This window comes from Mustelus asterias, chromosome 1 (genome assembly GCF_964213995.1).
Source record: "Mustelus asterias chromosome 1, sMusAst1.hap1.1, whole genome shotgun sequence".
NCBI classification, from domain to species: Eukaryota; Metazoa; Chordata; class Chondrichthyes; order Carcharhiniformes; family Triakidae; genus Mustelus; species Mustelus asterias.
The window spans coordinates 57165392-57187775 of record NC_135801.1 but is presented as its reverse complement, the minus strand read 5'-3'; the positions used below and the strand labels follow the sequence as shown (position 1 = coordinate 57187775).

Here is a 22384-nt window from a genome sequence, read left to right as displayed (position 1 = left end):
GATAATAAGGTATATGCTTCATTGTTCCAAAAGTATATGGTCTGTCTAATTAAACATTTCCAATTATGCTCGGGTAAATTGCTGTTGGCCAAAGCTCAAGAAAATACAAAAATACAGTTTGACTCTATAATACCTGTTCAAAAATGATGATATATGTGCTTATACAGATGATATATATGTGAGGCATCTTGTGATACCTTTAATATATATAAGGCACACTGTGGTCCCTATTTAAACTAATCTACTTGTTTTAATAATCGCAAAAGTAGGGATTTCTGTATTTCCCTGCTACATTCACAAAGCAGGAATTTGCAGACATGCTGTTGACCTCTATTAAATGATATGAGAGAAATTAGAGACTCGAAGTTAGTTAGGCAGTCAAGAATGCAACAATTAAACAGCTTTCTGTCATTCACCTCTCTCCCCGTCCCCGTCCCCCAAACCTGTTGTCCTCCTCTGTGGCTGATTTTAAAGAAAACTAAATGCCTGGAGTGTCGGGCTCTTCTGGATCGACTGGATTCCCATTTCCTACACAAGAAAACATTCTTTTTAACAAAAGAAAACACACTGCCACCTAAAAAAGACTTGTATACAAGAGAAACTTCTCCAGCAGAAACATTGAAACAAATCTGAAGGGAGCAAGCAAAACTGACCGTCTTTTTCCTTCTATCCCAGATGTCTACTTTAAACTTTACTCACAAAATAATTTATTGGACAAATATAAGAGAGGAAGAAAGCTATTGGAAAGGATTTACTACTTTTCTTATTTGTTTGGCTCTTGTTACTCCAGCAGTAGTTCATAAATGTGAAAGTCAAGATCAGGATGAGGGTTTTAGAAGGAAAATAAAGATATTACAAGAATGATACCTGTACTTCAGGGGTTTAATTATGAGAAGATATTATACAAATTAGACCTGGGTAATTAGGAGGGTAAGGGATGATCTGACTGATATTAACAGGAAAAGGCTGGGTAGATAAACAATTTCCACTGTTTGGAGACTCTCAATCTAGGGGGCATAATCTAAAAATTAGAGCCAGACAGTTCAGGAGAGATGTTAGGACACACAATGGATGGTAGAGGTTTGCAACACTTCCACAAATGACAGTTGATGCTAGATCAGTTGCTATCTTTAAATCTGGGATTTTTCTTTTGTTAAGTAAAGGTATGAAGGGATATGGAGTTAGGCCACAAATTATCACTAAATGGCGGAACAGGCTTGATGGGCTGAATGGCTTACTCCTGTTCCCATGTTCCTATATTTTTCAAGAAAAGAATGAGGAAAATAATCCAAGTGAGAAAGTGAGCAACGTTGCCTGCTTGGAAAAAAGGTTCCAAACCTCTTCCACACTTAGTGTGTAAGGGTGCTCCCTACCATCTCTCCTAAATTTCTTTAGGCTACTTGAGGTTTCGAGGGCAAATTCCCCCACCAGCACTGTTTGTTTTAAACATTGGTTTGGGGCCTAGATTGCTGAAGATGCAATTACAAATATGGCTGGCAGGCAGGCAGGTGGTGGAGGAGGATTGTGAATGCACGAATGCACAGAGGAATGTAGGGCTCATAACCTTGTGAGCTATGTCTTTTAGCATTCACTCACCCTTATCCAGCCATACACACATATTTAGTGTCAAAATGCTCCCACACAGCTTTCTTTGGCTATTCTCTCTCATTTACTGTGTACCTGTAATGTTAGCCTGGTCTCCAGCTTTTTCCTTCTTGAGTTGCTGCTATTCTCCCTTATAGGCATTTGAGTCCTTGCATCTAATTACGCTTGCAATTTATACCTCAGATGATCGAATTCAGTACATTTATTTTTTTCTGTTTCAATTTGCTAGAAGGGAGGCAACCTAGTGATCAGTAGCCACACGGCCAGAAAGAACTGGAAGTATCACTGAGAAAAACCATCACTTAGCCACCAGGAAGAGCTGGAAATGACAAATACCACTGTACTCCATGACCTCTGAGCTTCAAATGTAAATTTCCAACCTCCACTTAAACTGTGAAACAAGATTTTTCACTGACTAGTCTGACCTCAGCCCTGATGCCTTAACCTTGTCTTTCTTTGTGATCCACTGTTCCTAATTTACCTGGGAGCACAGCATGCTCAGCATGTGTCAGAGAATGAAGTGCTACCAGTGCATTCTGTGGAAGATCTCCAAGTCAGCTCTCATGGGTCATGTAATCATCTACATCTCTGCCAAAAAGCACAACTATTCTGCTGACAAAGTGATCTTGAGCAGAAAATAATGAAATTGAAAATCAAGTGCAGAAAGGACTCTAGGTTAGAAGGGAGTTCAATAATCTGCTACCCATAGTTGCAGAGAAACAATTCAATTTGAGAGTAAAATAATCAGCTGGAAAACTTACTAACACAACAGGCTGTTCGGTGGGGTCAGACAGTGTGGCAGCAAGATTCAATAAAGATATGACATGGTCAACAGCCTTAGATTGTGCTTCATAGCATTAAAACGCCCTTGATGTTTGCTTAGACCACAATGAAGGCACATTTCTGGGATAGTGCTCAAGAGCTGGTAAGCAGTGGAGAGATTAAAGTGCATAGCCTGTCAGTTCTGAGAGTGGGACAGTGCGCCAGAGCACCAGGTTAGCTCAGATTGGAAAGGTGAGTAGCCAGGATGTTGGTCAGATCGATAGTGAGCTTGTTGAGACTCTGAATTGGATTTGATTTGATTGAATTGGAAAACTATAAAAAATAGTGAGCAAGGAAGAGTCAAACAAAGCTGTCATAAAAACAGGGAGGTTGTGATTATAATGGGTGACTTTGAGCGTTGCTGAGCAATAAATTGAATAAAACCAGGGGGAAGGTCAAAGGAATATTGTCAGAATGTCCACAAAATTCCCCAGTTTGATTTGGGATGCAGCTGACCTACTATCTGAATTAACGAATATTAAAACAGTGTACAGAGCTATGGTTTCTTGATTCATGTGCCTGAACCAGACAAGTAAGCCATAACAATTCACCGAGCAATTGGGGATTTAAGTCTACACAGGCTGAACACATTAGGATTAACAGCAGAAGAGCTAGAAGATTCCTAAAAGATATGGAAAACCTTGGAAGACCAGTTCAGAATTAGATTAAACTTCCGTATTCATCAACTAGAGTTCATGTCATGCAACAGCCTTAGAATTCATAGACCACTTTGACAACAATGAACGTGTTCAGCAAAAAAGGGATAGGTACTGTGATTTTTCAAATGCAGAGCTAGCAGACAGAATTGTTGTGTTGGTGATTGCACCCACTCTTATAGAAGAATTCCAGAAAGATCTGCTAGGCAAGTCCAAAACGTAAAGCATCGAAAAGCTACTCGAGGATGGACATAAATACAAGGAGATCCTCATAGGTCAATGAACTTTATAGGTCCTACGTACCACCCCAATTGTTTACTCGCTCACTAGCTTACTCCAATCTAGCAAGACCTGTGAAGGTACGGACTTCTGCTTGCACTAAGGGAGTGCCCAGCTTTCCATCAATTTTGCACAGCATGTGACAGAAAGGACCATCGTCAGCGCACTAGAGCGAAGGCTGATGCATTAATCTTGTGGAAAACATAACTATTGTCACCATCCAACGTGTTTGCCAAGAATCAAATTAGCTATTTGTTATTGGCCAAAACTGACATGGGCAAATGCCAACATCCTACCTCCATAGATTCTAATTGACATGTATCCACAAACATGGAAAGTCATAGCAAAACTACTGCTGAGCAACTTTCAGCATACAACGGTTCACTAATTCCATGTGCAGGACCCATAGTCCTGGATTGCAAGTCCAATCAATCCTCCTGGGTGTCACAGATATTCTCCATTGTGAATACTAAAGGCCCCTATCACCTCAGTTCCTGAACTAACATTGAAATATCAAGAATGTTTTGACAAAATTGGTAGTTTCATGGGAGCTGCAACATTACACTTGCAGGAAATGCAAGTTCATCAATTGGTCCACCAGCATCCACTTAAAAGACAAATTTACGGTTGAGCCTGATAATGGAGAAATACAGAATCATTAGAAGAGTACAGATTGGTGCCACACAATCACATGCATCAAAAATGATGCTTCAATCCACAACGTTAACTGCAGCTTTGAACATTGTCCTTACAAAATACCCACATTAGGTGAATTCAATCTGAGATTTGCAGGTGAAAAACTTCATTAAGCTTGATGCCAAGCATGGCCACTGGTCAGCACATCTCGTGGAGAAGTCCCAAGAGCTTACTACATTTCATAGCCCAACTAGGCTGTACTGTTTTCAGTGACTTTCTTTCAGACTATCTGTGAGCCTTTCAAGCTCACATAGACTGCACTACATGCACTGTTCTAAGATGTATCCGTACTGCTGATGACATTGCTGTTGTGGAAAGGACAAAGCAAGTACAGTATGTGACCATAATCTGCACGTATTGATGCAAACTGCACATATTGAAGGATTGGTGTTCAACAGTCTGAAACGTGCACCAACACATAGCAGATCATAGCATGCATCCTGATTCTAGTGAAATAGAGGATATTAAAGCCATGCCCATGCCAATTCCTCAAGATAAGGATAAATTTCAAAGATGTTTAGGTCTCTCTAATTTATTTGTCATCTTATATTTCCAATTTTGCTCAAAAATCATCCATGCTGAGGGAATTGTTGAGCAGGAAAGGGTGTGTCTTTCTTGTGGTACAAAGACCACCAATACCTCTTTGAAACACCAAAACCATTATTATCAGAAGCATCGATGTTGCAAATTTATGATCCCAGAAAGGCAAATACCCTGGAGATAGATGCCTTAGAGAAAGTTCTGGGAGCATGCATTTGCCTCTCTGCCTGTAATCTAATCCAACTACTCAACATTGACCAGGAAACATTAGCTGTAATGTTTGGAATCGTGTATTTTCATACCTAATCTATTTCAGAAAAGGTTTTGGTAGAGACTGACCACAAACCACTGGAGATTATTTGGTGAAAACCATTAATCCAGAGCACTGCCAAAATTGCAACATCTCCTTGATAAACATTCAAGGTTACAACTGAGATTAGGTGAAAGCCAGGTAACTTGATGCTTTCATCAGATACGCTTAGCAGATTGTCTAATCCAGTGAAAATGGAAGATATCCACAATCTTAGATCTATATACCTTTGTCCAGCATGAATCAAACTATAGGTTTTACCCTTCCAGGCACAGAAACATTAAATTAAACCCACTTAAAACTATACCTAATTTCTAATGTTTATTATTACAAATCCATTAACTACCTTTATTTTCCTAACAACTGTGCGTAACACTTGTGCCCGATGTATTATACTGCTGTTGAGTAATGGGGTATTTCGTAAAGTAGTCAGTGACAATGATGAAGTCAGTGCCACAAATTTGAATGATGATGTGTGTGATTTTGAGAGGCCAGAAAAAGATTTGCAGTAGTGCTATGTATGTGTGAGGATTGGTTTCAATACCAACTGTAATTCTATAATGCTTAGAGAGAGCTACAACATGAAGAGTAAATAAACCAGCAGTAGTTGCTTAGCAACTTGGGCCTTGTAAGGTAGAGAAGCTAAGTTTTAGTTTAGCTAATTTGATTGCAATAGGAGAAAGATAGTGAGAGAGGAGGCAGCTCTCTCACAGTTTGGCCAGAAGCAGTTGGCTTTAGAAGGCTAAAGAGGGAATATCTCCCTCAGCCTTGCTAGAACAAAAGCTATACTCTGGAGTATTGGTTAAGAAAACAGATTCTAGAAACCTAAAGTCCAGCTAGTTAAGGAAATTAGAGAAATTAAGAGAAATTTCCAAGAAGTCTGGAGTTAACAGAGCAGAAGAAACTGGGAACCAGATAGCGAACAGTTCAGTAAAGTCACAGAGTTGAAAAGGTATTGGATCGTGAGAGGCCAGGAAGAGATCTGTAATACTGCTAAGATGTGTGAGAAATTACTACAGTTTGGAAGACATTATTTGGAATAATTGTGGAAATCAGTGGATAGATCTCGGAGTTTAATTTTTTTTAAATCATTTTTACGGGATGTGGGCATCCCTGACTGGGCCCAGCATTTATTGCCCATTCTTAATTGCCCTCCATTTCAGAGGGCATTTGAGAGTCAACCACATTGCCATGGATCTGGAGTCACATGTAAGCCAGACTGAAAGGACAGCAGATTTCCTTCCCTAAAGAACATTAATGAACCAGATGGGTTTTTACGACAATCAACAATGGTTTCAAGGTCATTGGACTTTTTAAATTCCAGATTTTTACTGAATTCAAATTTCACGATCTGCTTTGGTGAGATTTGAACCCAGATCCCCAGAGCATTACCCTGGGCCTCTGGATTCTCGTGTATTGACAATACCACGATGCCACTGCCACCCTGTTTGTGTAAACAGCTTTAACACCAAAAAATAAGGGAGGAAGAATTTTTACTTTGTTTTATAATGCTCCTGTGAATTGATTTGAAACATTTTACCATGTTAAATGTGCCATATAAATGTAAATTGTTATTGCACAGCTACATCCCTGCCCAGTAGTGACTATAAAATTCAGCCAAATGCAAACTGGATTTCAACTTCACTGCCTGGGCAGAGAGCCTGTCTGATTGTTCCATTCATATTCATTTCAATGGAATAACAATCAGGTTGGTTCTTTAAAGGGCTGGAATTGAGGGAGCTGCTCCTTGGGTTTTGGTTGCACTTCAGTCCCACACAGGTCTTTGGCCACCTGGTGCAATGAGGAGTGGACAGTTTGGAGGGCCTATTCATTGATCTGCTCCTGGGCCTGGCCAAGGTGACCATAAACCGGTCCAGGCAGTTAAGGGTGTTGTTCAGTCCGACTCTCTGCCTCTCTTCCACGGTTACATGTGTGCCCAGGTGTCCTTGGAGATAGAGCATACAGTGTCCACCGGTCCACTTAAGGCCCTCTGCAACCTGTGTGTGCCACAGGGGTTGAAGTACATCATCGACACTTATAACAATGCTTTAATTTAAAAGGTTTCCTTTTACTTTGTTTTGTTACAATAATGTGGAAGTGCTCGTTTAAAGGGGTGGATCATTTGTTTATTCGTCACCATTAGTTCTCAAAACAATATAAAGGGCTGGCAAGGTTACTGCCAGGCAATGGAGTTGAAAGTGTCTCTATAATTCCCCGACCAGTTCACTTAACTAAGCAAGTTTTATTTGGTGATATCAATCAAGGAACAAAAGCAATTGGCTACTTTGTGTTCCAAATGGCACTAAATTCCTGTGATTGTGTTCATCCTGGAAGCAGAGAAGGTATTTAATCCTGAAAATTGGACTTTTTTCTCCCCGTGGTTGATTGGTATTTGATGATGATTCAAAAATGGATTTGAATCCTCTCTCCATACCTACTTCCCCAACGGATGCCAATGGCTCATTTCCCCCACCCAACTCCACATATATGGACTGCAAGACTCATTTCCATCCCTTTTTTTGGCCTTGGCCATAAAATCATTGGCAACAACTGTAAGAACAAATTCAGATTTCTGTTGGGTGCTGGCTTGTTAAATTATTGAACATTTGTGGTTATTAATCTCATTATTTATTTTTAAAATTTCTTTTCACTTTTTCAGAATCTTAGTGATGTGCCAGGACCAGCTGCTAGCCAGCCTTTGTAAGTATTTATAGCTCAGAAGCAGATTATATAACAATCTACTTTCGGTGTCTCTAAAAGTGAAACTGCAGACTCAGCAGAAATTATGGACAACTGTTTACCTTGGCAGCCTGCATAGAATGTATTATTATTTATTTATTATTGTCACAAGTAGGCTTGCATTAACACTGCAATGAAGTTCCTGTGAAATTCCCCCAGTTGCCACACTCCGACACCTGTTCTCTGGCCATGCTAAATTCTCCCTCAATGCACCTAACTAGCATGTCTTTTGGACTGTGGGAGGAAACCGGATCACCCGGAAGAAATCCACACAGACACAAGGAGAACGTGCAAACTCCATACAGACAGTGACCCAAGCCGAGAATGGAACCTGGGTCCCTGGCACTGTGAGGCAGCAGTGCTAACCACTGTGCCACCCCACATCAGCCACCCTAATGAAAATAAGAAGTAGAAAGAGAAACTACAAATGTGAAATCTGAAACAAACTAGAAAATGCAGTAAATACGCAAGGTCCTTCAGCATATGTGGAGGAGAAATGTGGACTGCCATTCAGGCTCTCCTTAAGTTCAGATAAAGAGTCCAGCTCAAAACTTTAACCTGTTTGTTCTGATCTCATGCGCTGAGGCCCAGATTTTTGCTCCCAGGTCAGGTGCACAGAGATGGGAAAATCCCTCTCTGTCGTAGCGAAAATGTGTTGTAAAGTCTAATCTGATGTTTCCTTGTCAACAGGTATAATCTATGTTCACTCTAGGATTCAATAGTTATGACTATTTCAGTGTTACTGTTTGCTAACATGTATAGGAAAAGCCCAAAATTTATTAGGCACAGGCCACACCTGTGAGCCAAACATGTGTAGTTAACAATACAGGCAGCTGACCTGTCAGAACTAGAAGATGTTAAATGTGTGACGTAACTTAAATATTCCAGACACAAGTCAAGTTATTGTGACTTGAGTATTTTTAACAAGTCAGTCATATTGGCCAGTAGATTTGTCCATGAAACTCAGAAGTCAGCAGTCATTGAATTCACAGCCTGAACCACTTCGTATAATTAAAGTTCTAAGATTGTGTTTGAATAATGATGCTGAATTCCATTCGTTTGGTAAATTTAATCCAGTGTACAGATCAGAAATATTCATGCATATTTTGACCTTGATCAGTGCTAAGTTTACTGATCCCAGCCAGTTAAATGCTACAGTAGAAGTGTGGAACCTAATCCAAACCCACCATGAATAAGTCCTACCTCCAATTTAGGGAGCAGATGAGAAACCTACCAAGCTCAATTCCAGCCCCGGGTCAGTGTGCGTGTGGAGTTTGCACATTCTTCCCGTGTCTGTGTGGGTTTCCTCCCACAGTCCAAAGATGTGCGGGTTAAGTTGATTGGCCATACCAAATTGCCCCTTAGTGTCAGGGGGGGCTAAAATAAATAAATAACTTAATGGGGTAAATACTTGTGGCTATGGGGATAGGTCTGGGTGGGATTGTTGTTGGTGCAGGCTCGATGGGCCAAATGGCCTCTTTCTGCACTGTAGAGATTCTATGCTATGGAAAGGCACCTGAGAGACTTTAATATGGTGCTGAGGCTGCCTTCCTCGGTCTTTTGCAGCCAATTAAATTCAACAGCTGCAGCCAATGTTTCCTGAGAGACAGACAACCTGAGCGCTGAAGGGAGCGAGGAGATGCCTGATCCAATAGGCCGGCCACTGCTCCTCAAACCCACCCCCGTGGTCCTGTCGCGCCCCCACGGCCCCTAACTTCATTGTGATCTCTCTCCACCCTATGAACAGCATCTTCCCATGGTCCTCCCTTACACTTTCCTGTCACTCGCCATCTCTTTCTTTTCCCACACCATCTTTTTCCTCGATCCTTCCACCCCTACCATCTTCAGGGTGCCTGGTACAATCAATCTGCAGCAAGAAATAAACTGCTTTAGGAGAGGTGAGTAATCTGGTTCCACCAGTCTCAGCTGTATTTGTTGTGCAAATGGAAGATGAAATTTCTCCCCTTCAAGTCCACCAGTGTGTCTGTCCCTATGTATTAATAGATAGGAGACTTCCAATCTTCTTGCTGAATTAAATTAGATCCATTTATTTATATGCAAATTTTAAACTAGAGGCTATCTCCAAATGGGTGAATTTTTACTGTACGTGAACAATGATAAACTACCATCGAGCAATCGAATTTAAATAAAAAGGCTGGGGAGTTGATTAACAGACTATGCAGTTTGCAGGATTTTGCTTGATTTTCCTACATCACTTTGAGGAATTGACATTTTGATTTGCTAACCTGGCTTGGTTTTTTTTTGTTGATACTGGGGTCTGATTTTGATTTTCTAAGTCGCCCCCCAGACTTAAGATTGAGCTCTTGATCTCAGTGGTATAACATTTTAAAAAAATATTGTTAGTACCAGCTATGATTAATGGCCATTGTTCACAAGACTGTTTATAGCATTTTCTCTTGGTATTTTTAATGGAAAATGTGTGAGTTAATTTAAGAGAAGTCTTTGAGCAACGCCTCAGTGAAATGTAAAACATAATTCTGACGAATGTTCAAGTTTATATAGAACTTTAACAAAAGTTACAATTGATTTGACTTCATTCAACCTGTAGGCATTCTGTTCAGACCGTGTGACTGGAGCTTCTTTATATTCCAGGACAGTTCCAGGTAAAGTGCCTCCTGCACGACCTCCCCCAGCTAAAGCTGGTCCAGCTCGTCCTCCTCCTCCAAAGGTTTCTACTGCACCAAACCATCTCCGCCGTTCTTCATCTGAACTGGGAATAAACAACACTGCAGGAAAAAGCAGCCCACGTGCCCTCAACAAGATCCGTCCAAAAAGTCAGGTTTTTCAGAAAAAACGCCCTGAACTTCCACCTCGACCAGCTCCTGGTCATCCACTCTACAATAAGTACACGGTAATCAACGGGCAGAGACATTGGTCAGTTTTGAGAATATCAGCAGTGTTTCCTCTATGTAACTTCTCATGAAGGTTCAGATGCAGTTTCAAGATACAGATACAATCTCAGAAGGGAATGTTGGAAAATTATTTGACCAAGGAGATAATTACCGACCAGCTTCATCTTGCCCAATGTCCATCTAAATCCACTGGATAGTGATGAACAACAGGGATCTTGGCTTTTTTCCCCCTCCTCACTATGTTGAGGCCAATTGTAGAACACCTACCAATTGCAGCTGATATCAATCCACCCAGCATAGACCATGAATAGAAACTGAAACACTGAGTGCTGATTTAAAGCTAATTACAATTGCAATTGAGTTCTGTTTGTTTATTTAGATTTTAGGTGTTTGTTCTTTTCTTTATAAAAAAGACTGAAATGTCCACTCTGGAATAGTTTAAATTTTAAAATGGTAAATTAGAAAGAGTACCATTTTTCTCAAAGACCCAACACTACTTGCCCTCTTGTACTGATAAAATTAATTGTGTTTTTTAATTGACTTTCTTGTTCATCCCCATTTTCTCCATGCTATTCTTTGGCTTAATGAGCAACAGGTTGTGCCTGGGCCTCTCTGCAAATGGCAGAGACCAGACATCATAGTGTGTTGCACTTCATATCCTCTTTAAAACATCAAGCTAGTCCTTCCCACCCCTCCTGAGGTTATGCTGTTGAAATGGAGTGATGTGTAAACAGTTATCATTGCCTGTTGTACACTATCACCCAGTTAAAATTGCCCCAGATACTTTAATTCTTGTAATGTTGTCCTAAAATTAATTTCAGAATCATTCCTATATGTTACAGAATGTAAGAGTGAGTGTCAGATAGAAAATGCGGAACAACCAGAAAACACTGAATCTAATTGCAAATTTGTAATATAAAAAATAGTCATTTGGGAGTACAGAACTTGAGTATTGTTGCAAAGAGACATTTTGTCGCAACTTGTAGTCTTGCACTGGACAATCGCAAGAATACAACGTCAGTTGTTGTTTTCCCTGACATTGGTATTCTTGTGATTGTCCTGAAGAGTGCAAGATGAAAAGCTTTGACAAAATGTCTCTTTTCAGTAATATTTTTTAAAAAGGCTGGAAATGCACATTCAGCAGCTGAAACATGATCCGAGCTCAGTTTTTCATACTGACAGAACTGCATTTTCAAATGTTCACTTTTTATCTGAATTGAATTGGAACTTGGTTTTCACCTTCTGACTTGATGGTATTGTGCTTGTAAAATTGACATCCTGATATTTCAGTGTGAGCTTATTCAAACAGGAATTTGCAAAATGTTCATGAGTCCTCTTCCATATATGAAAAAATCACATTACCCTGGACGATACATGTTTAGTAATGAAGGTAGCAACCCCAAGCCAGCTGAAGATAGAAATTTATCTTTGATCATAAAATCCAATTTAGAAGGGTTGGAAGACGAGATTTCATGTTTGATATGTGTAGCAAAATTAGAATCACATTCTGCAAACTTGAGTTTATAATTTTACTGCAATAACATTGTACTTGAGTGCATTAAGCTGTATGTTTATGATCTGGCAATAAAAAAGGTAAACACAGTAAGAAGTCTCACAACACCAGGTTAAAGTCCAACAGGTTTATTTGTAGCAAACACCACTAGCTTTCGGAACTGGTTGTTCCTTCGTCAGGTGGGTGGGAGTTCTGATCACAAACAGGGCACAAAGACACAAACTCAATTTACATGAATAATGATTGGAATGTGAGTCTTTACAGCTAATCAAGTCTTAAAGGTACAGACAAGGCACATGAGGACAGCCTCAACCGGGATCTTGGGTTCATATCACACTATCTGTAACCCCCACAACTTGCCTGGACTTGCAAAATCTCACTAACTGTCCTGGCTGGAGACAATACACATCTCTTTAACCTGTGCTTAATGCTCCCTCCACTCACATTGTCTGTACCTTTAAGACTTGATTAGCTGTAAAGACTCACATTTCAATCATTATTCATGTAAATTGAGTTTGTGTCTTTGTGCCCTGTTTGTGATCAGAACTCCCACCCACCTGACGAAGGAACAGCCAGTTCCGAAAGCTAGTGGCGCTAGTTGCTACAAATAAACCTGTTGGACTTTAACCTGGTGTTGTGAGACTTCTTACTGTGTTCACCCCAGTCCAACGCCGGCATCTCCACATAATAAAAAAGGTATGCAGCTTGCTGTCTTGTGTGAAGACAAAACTTCATCTTTGTGATGAGCTTTTATTACACCAGGTTTTTGAGTTTTGCCTTTTGACTCAATAACAGCATCCTTACTTCTGACTCTAAAGTTGTTGGTTAAAGCACAACTCTGGGATTTGACCACATAATCTAAGCCAGAGCCTCCCAAACTGTGGATAGGGTTGTGAGCTGCTCTCGCAGTTCTCAACCACCTTCACCCCTCCTATTCTCTCAGCTCTTCATTTCATCCCTCCCCCACTCTCAAAGCTCTATCCACCCTCCTGGCTCACACTCTGAGATCATGGCAACTTTCAAGCCTCAAAATGAGGTTGCAGTGGGGAAAAGTTTAGGAAGCACTGATTTATGTTGACACTTCAGTACTGAGCGTGTGTGTCTTGTCTTTGTTGGAGGTACCGTCTCTCATAACTAATAAACCAAGGCCCCATCAAAGCTCTCTGTTGAATATAAATGATCCTATTGCACTAATCAATCAAGATTGACAAAAACTGCTTAACTATTCAATTGTCTCATTGCCGTGTGTAAATTGGCTGCTGCGTTTTCCTACAAAACAGTTTGAACACTTTAAAATAAATCATTAGCTTTGGGAATATTTTGAAGACATAGAGGTGGATATTTGCAGTTGGATTGCAGATCAGCCATTATGTCACTCAATAGCAGAACAGATTTGAGGAGCTAAATGTCCTACTCCTGTTCGTATGTGTCTACATTTCTATAAATGAATGTTTTATCTTCCTTTTTCTAATTCTCAGCTTTATATTTGCTAAAACAATGTATTTTCAGCTGCCTGTGCCTCACGGAATTGCTGAATGTGATGTCAACTCCAGGGTCCCAGGAGAACTGTCATTCCAGGTGAGATAGACCTCCAGTAGACAGTCTGTATTGTATAGAATATTGCAGAGGGATTGCAAGCAAGGACACTGTTGCTCTGAATCAATTGTGAGGACAATGTAGTAGCACCTTGAAACTCTTCATTTAATTTTAATGTTGCCAAAAAAAATTTTCAATGGAAAATGCTACGGTTAAGAGTTCTAATGATTCCATCATTTAACGCTCTGACCGAGCACAGTTGCTTCAAGTGACGAAGCAATTGACTTTTTTTGGTGATTGGGGGAAACTATTCGGAGTTGCACAGCTTTTTGAGAAAAAGCCTAAACCAGCAATGGACTGATTTCAAATGATTTCTTTTCTGTCTTAGTTTTATTTGGAATCACCGAAGATAAATCTGTTTTAGTCTCGTTGTAAGGAATGGGTTGCATTGATATATTTTTGACATGTGGCTATCTCGTAGAAGAATGGATGGGAGATAATGGGAAGGGCTCAGTAAAATGTAAACTAATATTAAAATTGTATTTTTGTCTTTTTTTCTCTCTGCGTCAATAGCGAGGTGAAGTCCTTATTCTCCAACAACAGATGGACCAGTCTTTCCAGTGCCAAAAGGGGCTTGATACTGGCAAAGTTCCTTCATCTCATTTGAAGATAATCACTCCACTGGATGAGGAGGTGGTGAAAGGGACTGGCAAGGTCAGTGTGGGCAGCGCATTTGCAGTTCAACCTAGTGGAATAGCCATGTTAAATTCTGTTGTAAAATATCCTAAATGGCAATGGTCTTTACATTGGTATGAAAGAAAGTATGCTATTTACAACCAATTTTTCTTCATTATTTTAATTATAATTGGCCCTAGTTGTAGATGAGGTTGTGTGCAGGGAGCACAAGTTGTAGGAATGTAACGTTTTGTGTAAGTGAAATTTAAAGGGATCAGAGAATTAAAGGGGAATGTCGCAATGGATTTTGGAAAAGCTCAAAGACATTTCAACTCCTAAACCTTGGTAAAGGTGGTTAATGGTGAGAATAATAAGTGATGAGTCAAGATGAAGAGAAAGGAAACCCATGATGTAGACATGGGTCTGAAGGGACAGAGCAGCACCTGACCTCCTGTTCGAAGGACATGTTGATGTGATGCTCCATAAAGTAGTTTTGAGAAGGGATGCCCTCTGTGCCATTCCATGCCATTATTTCTATTAGTTTATGATTGCAGCATGCCTGGAAGCAGGTACTGCCAAGTTTCCGGTTAAAACTGATCATTACGACCATTAGGTATTCCAGCCCCATGTAGCATGGTAGCTGCAAGTGTCTTTACAGCAGAAAATACAACTGTGTCTGATGTCTTGAAGCCTGTAAGTCTTCCATTACTTGATGGGTGCAGTCAATCAGGCTGTTGGCCAACTTACATTGGATATGCTGTAGACCAGGGAGTTACTGTGGTTTGTGGGCAGGTTATAGAACTCCACAGTCTTCATTGTCATGTTTGGCTCTCTCCAGGTTTCCCAATTAAAACAATGATTTACTGCCGAACCATCAGTTCAGTGGGTTTCAGAGGCATACTAGCTGTGTCACTTATTTGCTCTATATCATGATATTGGTGCTGATTTATATTGATACTGTTACGATTGGTGAGGACATGTCAGAACTCACTCTTTCTTTCTCATTCCTTCATTGATCATAACGGAGTTTGTTGTAATTTATAAGGACAAAGGTATTTATTCAGTGTCTCAAGGCAATAAATCAATCTGACAGGCTGTCTTGAGTTTAAACACAAAGGTTAGTCTTAATTAAAAACTAAAAACCCAACCGGGTAAAGATATAAGGCTGTTGAGATGGAAAAGTAAACCCACATCCTGACAATTGCAACACAGCTTTTAGCAAGCTTATGTGCGTAAAAATATTGAGAGTTTGCTGGTATTTGTGGCTAAAGCAGATTTTTCCCATTGTGATATTGAAATTTCGGTGAGATTGAAGCAGATATAAATTTTCAATTTCTGGAGGCAGTATTTTTTTTTTAAGACATTATCCGTCTTTTACAAAAGTTGTTGATATTGCACCTTTGTTCCTTTCAATGGAAATTCTCTATCTCTGTGATGGATTCCAAACTGTAACATTTAAACTAAAGAAAGAGAGTGATGATGTTACTGCTCCTTTGGCAGACTCTGCCAAATTGTCATTTTAGCAACTCACGGGTTCTAATTAAAGACATTTCAAATTGGTTACTCTAGTTGCATGACCTCTCTCCCCATAATGATTTCAGGAAGTAATTGATTAGCTCTTGTGTGGACAGACTTTGGCTATTGTTTTATGGCCCAGGTGATGAGTTTCTTTATTGCTTCTGAATGGACTGTTCTTCCCTGTGATGAGCTAGGAAGAACGCCTATATGGCCATTGTCCTGGTAGACTTTCTGTCATTGCCTGAAAGGTAGCTTTGTAGAAATTCAAATGGTGAGAGCCAGTACACTTTAGTTAATTTTTGAAGTAATTCTTGACATAAGCAGGTGTGAAATTCCAAAGGAGGATGCCTTGGCATATCTTAATTCTAGTGTATATTTGAAATTTGTAGAAACTGGCCAACTTGTAATACCAGACATGTCAGGTGACTTGTGGCAGTTATCTTGAGTCAGATTCAAAGGGCCAGATGACCTATGCTATGATTCTATGCTGCTTGGATCATGAGCTGCTGAGTTACATAAGTTTTGTAATTGTAACACTTTTGTTCTGATTTCTTTTGTATTTCATTTTTTTTTGCTTCTCTTTTTACCTCCGCATTGGAAAAAGTGAAAAGGACATAAATTTCCATTTTCTTTGTCTTCTGTTTTCTTAGAAACCTTTCCCTTCTGAACAGCAGCTTGGAGAAAGCAGTGCTCCCCATGCTATAGTACTGCATGACTTCACAGCAGGTAAGGAACTCTGCAATTCTGGGAAGGTCCAGCACTTTCAGCAAAATATTTTACCGAACTATCATCTGCTGCTCAATATTACACTTTTTAAAAATTATATTGTCATGCTGCAACTGTACAAAACTCTGGTGCGGCCGCATTTGGAGTATTGCGTACAGTTCTGGTCGCCGTATTATAGGAAAGATGTGGAAAGGGTGCAGAGGAGATTTACCAGGATGTTGCCTGGTATGGTGGGAAGATCGTATGAGGAAAGGCTGAGGGGCTTGAGGTTGTTTTCGTTAGAGAGAAGAAGGTTAAGAGGTGACTTACTAGAGGCATACAAGATGATCAGAGGATTAGATAGGGTGGATAGTGAGAGCCTTTTTCCTCAGATGGTGTTGGCTAGCACGAGGGGACATAGCTTTAAATTGAGGGATGAGAGATATAGGACAGATGTCAGAGGTAGGTTCTTTACTCAGAGAGTAGTAAGGGCGTGGAATGCCCTGCCTGCAGCAATAGTGGACTCGTCAACATTAAGAGCATTCAAATGGTTATTGGATAAACATACGGATGATATTGGAATAGTGTAGATTAGAGGGGCTTTAGATTGGTACCACTGGTCGGCGCTACATCGAGGGCCGAAGGGCCTGTACTGCGCTGTAATGTTCTATGTTCTATATTGACCCTAGCATTAAAAATAAGCTGTTAAATATATGGGGCAAGCTTTTATTTATTATTAGGTTGATAAATCGTCCTACATACTTTTATGTGATTGGTGATGGAATAAGTTTCAAAGCTTTGTTTAATAACACGGTCAGAAGAATTTTATGGAGGCCACAAGTGTGGGAAACCTGGCATGGGGGGTAATTTAATGAGGTGCAATATGAAATCAATAAAGTCAGTGGCGGCGTGTTTGTGGCATGTTGAACCTCACGTCAGCCCGTACAGGGTTCATTCTAGTAATATATTGCATGCCATGAGCACTCATTAGTGTAGCGCATTTTAAAATTACATTCTACCTTCAAGATAAAGTCGACAGTGCGCAAGAATCTGGTGGCAACCGATTCATATCTGTTTAAAGGTAGCATGCACCAGTCAGTTTTGTGCAATTGTTGTAAGTGGTTTTCTTTATTTAACTTTATGACACAAGGGAGGGGAGCAGGAGAATGACAGCTTGCCTGCAGGCTTGGGACAGACAAGGGCGAGTCAGTGGTAAGGGGTGGATTGCGTGGAGTGGCATCAGGGACATAGAGTGGAAAAGGATCCAGGAGAGAACAAAGAGTGAGATTGGGGGGATGATGTAGCGAAATGGGAAAGGCTTGATGTCCTGGATGTAGTCAAAGGAGGGTGGGGGAACAGTCAGTCAAGGTAAGAAAAGAGGGGACTATAGGGCAATGTCAGTACTTTCCAAATGTGTGTCCATCTCATAGCGTTGGCTGGCAGAGTCCTTACGGGTTTTGAGTTCACCTACAACATTTCAATTATCCCCACTGAGCATTATCTTAAATAATGTCCTTTATAATGCAGAGAAGGGACGGTCAACTCAGCCTGCAAGTTCAGCCATGTCCCACAGTCCAACATTGGACACTAACATGAACATTCAATAAAGAGTTAACCACAAAACACAACATTGCTTCTTTCACAATAAAATAAATGTTTCTAACTCCCCCGTAACCATCAGTATGTGCCATGCCAATAACTTTCTGGTGAAGCTAGTCTCAAAAAATAATGATGATGCACACATGAATAAAATGAAATCAATGCAATGTGGAATATTTACCAGTAAAATTTAAATTTGATAAATACCTTTTAAAAATTTCTGGCTATGATGAAGAACCTCCCTGAATGACCAGGAGGCTTGGTTTATTGGCCACCCATAGCTGCTGTGTGGTCAGCTGAAGATGGGTTTCACCAATGAACAGCTACCCCAGCTGCAGAATGTTTCCCGCACACGCCACCGGCACTTAAAGCTTTGACTGTAATCGCAGGGGAACCAGGAAATGTAAGATAATAGAAGAGAGACACACTTCTAGTTCCTCCATGGGAACAGTATACTGTTAACAAAATTGTTCCTAAGTTTTTCCCTGTGCCCCACACAGGCTAATTACTCACAATGTGACTCTGTCAGTCAAGGAACAGACAATTGCTTGTAATTGCAATGCATCAATTTTCAGGTTCGAACTTTACTGGAATTTTCTGTGTATTTTGCAGTCAGAATAAAAGAGGATTGTAGATGAGATTTGCTATTGAACTTTCTATTAAGGTTATATTTCTTGAGTTCATCCTTCTGACTTTCGGCACGTAGTACCAGCTGGTAAGAGGCAGAGTGAACAACTGACCAACATTCCCCTTGTTTTGTGAGTGGGCTCTGAATTGTCCACAACCCTGCAGTCACTGTAATTTCCATGATCTAGCAATGGTGTGAATCATTGACCTATACCAATGCATCTCTTAAGTGACTTCTAGTGGGGCCACAATGTAATTTTTTCTTGCCTCTGCTTATTTCCTGCTCAAGTGGAGGGGAGTACTTAGAATCATAGAATCCCTACAGTACAGAAGGGGGCCATCGAGCCAGTACCGACCACAAACCCACCCAGGCCCTATTCCTGTAACCCCACACATTCACCCTGTTAATCCCCCTGACAACTAGGGTCAATTTCGCATGGCCAATCAACCTAACCTGTACATCTTTGGACTGTGGAAGGAAACCGGAGCACCCAGAGGAAACTCACGCAGACACTGAGAATATGCAGACTCCACATAGACAGTGACCCAAGACCAGAATTGAACCCAGGTCACTGGTGCCGTGAGGCAGCAGTGTTAACCACTGTGCCATCCTTAGTCTTGGCTTTCCTTGAGGGACAGTATTAGTTCAGGGGATTATTTATATAATTTATATACGATCCAGTAGGTAAACTTTTTAAACATCTGCACCCGGCTACTTTCCCACTTTCCCGTTAAAAGGGAAATGTAACATTCATGTTCATTCTCAATCAAGTTCAGATCCAAACCTTTTTTTTACGCTAATTGTAGATTAATGGGAAATCAGCTTTGTATGTGAAGTAAATTAAATGTGTCTATACAAATGCATAATCAAAGTTAATATCTGTTTGAAATTGGTGTCAAACTGTCAGTTTACTATGAGAATGTTTGGATGTAAGCTGGAGGTTATGTGGCTCCTTATTTCTTTCTTTTCCCAGATCAAAATGATGAACTGAATCTTAAGTCAGGAGATACTGTGTACTTGCTGGAGAAATTGGACAAAGAATGGTTTAATGGGAAATGCAAGGGGCATACTGGGATTTTTCCTGCCAACTTTGTCAAAGTTATTGTAAGTTGTTGGTTGACATTTTCCTCAATTCAAAATACTAATCCTGATTTAGTACTAACAGTTTGGGCAAGTTTTTGTTTTTTGATAAATCTACTCCTTTGATTTCTCTTCCTTGGTCCCTTCTTGGTTTCATCTCCTTATTTGAAACTAATAAGTCATAATGAAAGAGTTTCATCGGCAGCTCTCTACATCTACCATCTCTCCAAATGATGTTGTCATGTTTGAGAACAGAAAATATGGGGAAATTTTCTAGACAAGAGGAGGTGGGTTTTATGTGCATCAGGGGAGTTAAATCCCCGGAATTTAACATTGGTTCTGAGGCCATCAGAAAACTCCGCTGGATCTAGCAGGAAACTAATCAACAGCAATTAAGAACTTGTTTAACCCTGGATTTCCTAGGCAGGACATCTACTTTTAACATCTGTTAGCAACTCACTGGAGTCACTGAGGTTGAGGTGAATGCACATTTGGAAGAGCTTCTTCAGTGAAACTTGACACGCTAGGAAGCCTTTCATCAGTGAAACCAAGGAGATGCAGTCCTGGGCAGGTGAGAGGCTGCCCTTCAAAGCAATTCTTCTCTGAGAGTGATATTACTGCTTGACAAGTGGTTGCAAACTTTCTTGAAAGACACTTCACTCACCTCTGACAACACTTCCTTGCTGCCAACCATCACCAAGGTATAGGGGCAGCTCCACCATGCCCCTCTCCTGAATGGCAAGAACAAAAGTAGCAACACCATTTCCAGCAGCACAACGAGCTGCCTTCTCCTCAGCCTCATACCCCTCCAAAGGGCAGAGGGATTGGACAGTATCCTTGTCGGGAGGTTCAGTAGTGTGGTTGCGAAGGGTTTAAACTAAATTGGCAGGAACTGGGCACCAGAATAAAGAAATAGCAAAAAGGAATAATGTACATAAAGGAATGAGAGTGCTGGATAGTATTAAAGAAGGCAGTACTACCATGTTAAATGGAGCTGACTAAGAAGGACTATGAGAATAAGAAGTATTTAGAATGCACGTTTGTAAGCACACACATTGATGAATAAGGTTGGTGAGTTACAAAAGCAAATCGCCAAGTGGAAATAGGATGTAGCGGCAAAATGAAAGGGCTAAGTAAGTTTGGTGACTTTGCAACTGCAGAGGCTACACTCCCTACATATGTAGGTGCCATGTCTGTGACAACAAAACCGGTTCCTATTTTTCCAGGTCACCCTCTCTTTTTCTTTATCCTTCTCCACTAGGTAGCACTCACAATGGGGAATCATGCTTGATTTTCCCTCTTTTGAAATACACCACCTGTAACATTTCAGTGACAACTAGGGATGGGCAATAAATGCTGGCCCTGTCAGCGATACTCACATCCTGAAAAAGGGAATTTTTAAAAAAAAATTCAGAATGGGTTTGGCATTCAGAGTGTGTAAAGCAGCAGTGAAGACTTGTTCCACTTCCCATCAATATTCTTTTCCTCTTTTTAAAAAGTATTCCACTCAGTAGCTTCATGATAATCTGCTTGAGCTTCGGAATTCCCCATGTGAGGAAACTATTGAAATGAATATTCCACAATAGAGGAGCTATTAAATGTTGTAAAATTCCCATTGTTAGTATTGCACATGTCTGATTATGTTATTCTTGAGATATGTTTTGAGTACTGATGACTACAATGTTGTAACCTGACTGATTTCTTTTTGATAGGTTGATTTACCTACAGATGATTCACAGGAGAGCAATGTGAAGAAAGTTGCATTTAAATCAACTTCACTTGCCAGGCAAGCCTAAATACTCCAGGAATCCTGAATCATTGATTAATTATTTAGTCCCTTAGTTGAACTTTAACATATTTCCCCTTTGAATTGTTGATTTCCAGATGCAGTAAATTTTGCTATTTGAAAATGCTTTATTTATTCCTTTTTATTTACCATTCAGCCAAGTGCAATTCATATCACATTCATATCAATCCGTTATGTTTTTTTGTTTATTGGGACTATTTATTTGATCACTTCATTACATTTTATGTCAGTTTTGAAAAGAACAATATTATTTGTCTGTCCTCGGTTTGCACAAATAAAGCTGCATTTGTACAAGCAATGAGACTCCATCATGTGGTGTAGGCAACACTGGGGTCAGCTTTAGCAGTACTGACACTAGAGTGAATGAATAATGCTGCTCTGAGCTTAGTGAATGCAGACCAGTATTACAGTTGAGTAGTCCAACTGCAACTTGCCGCATAATTATCACATTATGTAACTTGCAACCATAAATGCACCATCACTCAACCTCTGTCGCATTGAAATCAATGTAATTTTGTCCTTCATTTCCAAGTTCAGATTGAACCACAATTGGTTTAAATAAACCACCCATCTTTACTTACGGTCACAGAATACATTATCAGAGGGTAAATTATGTAGTGTTGCACTGAGTGGTACACACCAGAAGGCCTAGGTTTAATCCTGCATTTGGGCTAAATTGTGACCTTTGGGTTCGGGAGGGGAAAACAACCAGTTACTTTTTCTAGTGAAGACAGATGTGTGAATTCAGTTGTAGTGTTTCTAAAGTTAAATAACTTTCTAGACTCACATGAACGAACAGCTAT

The 22384-nt window shown here is 40.2% G+C and overlaps 1 protein-coding gene across 2 annotated transcripts in view; it reads left to right on the top strand.

The window, feature by feature from the left end:
* sh3d19 (SH3 domain containing 19) overlaps positions 1-22384 on the top strand; it is a 155399-nt gene that overhangs the window by 119046 nt on the left and 13969 nt on the right. For both annotated transcript variants that reach the window (XM_078212491.1, XM_078212482.1), the window contains 7 exons: positions 7568-7608; positions 10261-10519; positions 13543-13611; positions 14143-14283; positions 16413-16488; positions 19668-19798; positions 21487-21560. In XM_078212491.1, coding sequence (XP_078068617.1) covers positions 7568-7608; positions 10261-10519; positions 13543-13611; positions 14143-14283; positions 16413-16488; positions 19668-19798; positions 21487-21560 — 791 coding nt within the window. The remainder of the gene's footprint in view (positions 1-7567; positions 7609-10260; positions 10520-13542; positions 13612-14142; positions 14284-16412; positions 16489-19667; positions 19799-21486; positions 21561-22384) is intronic.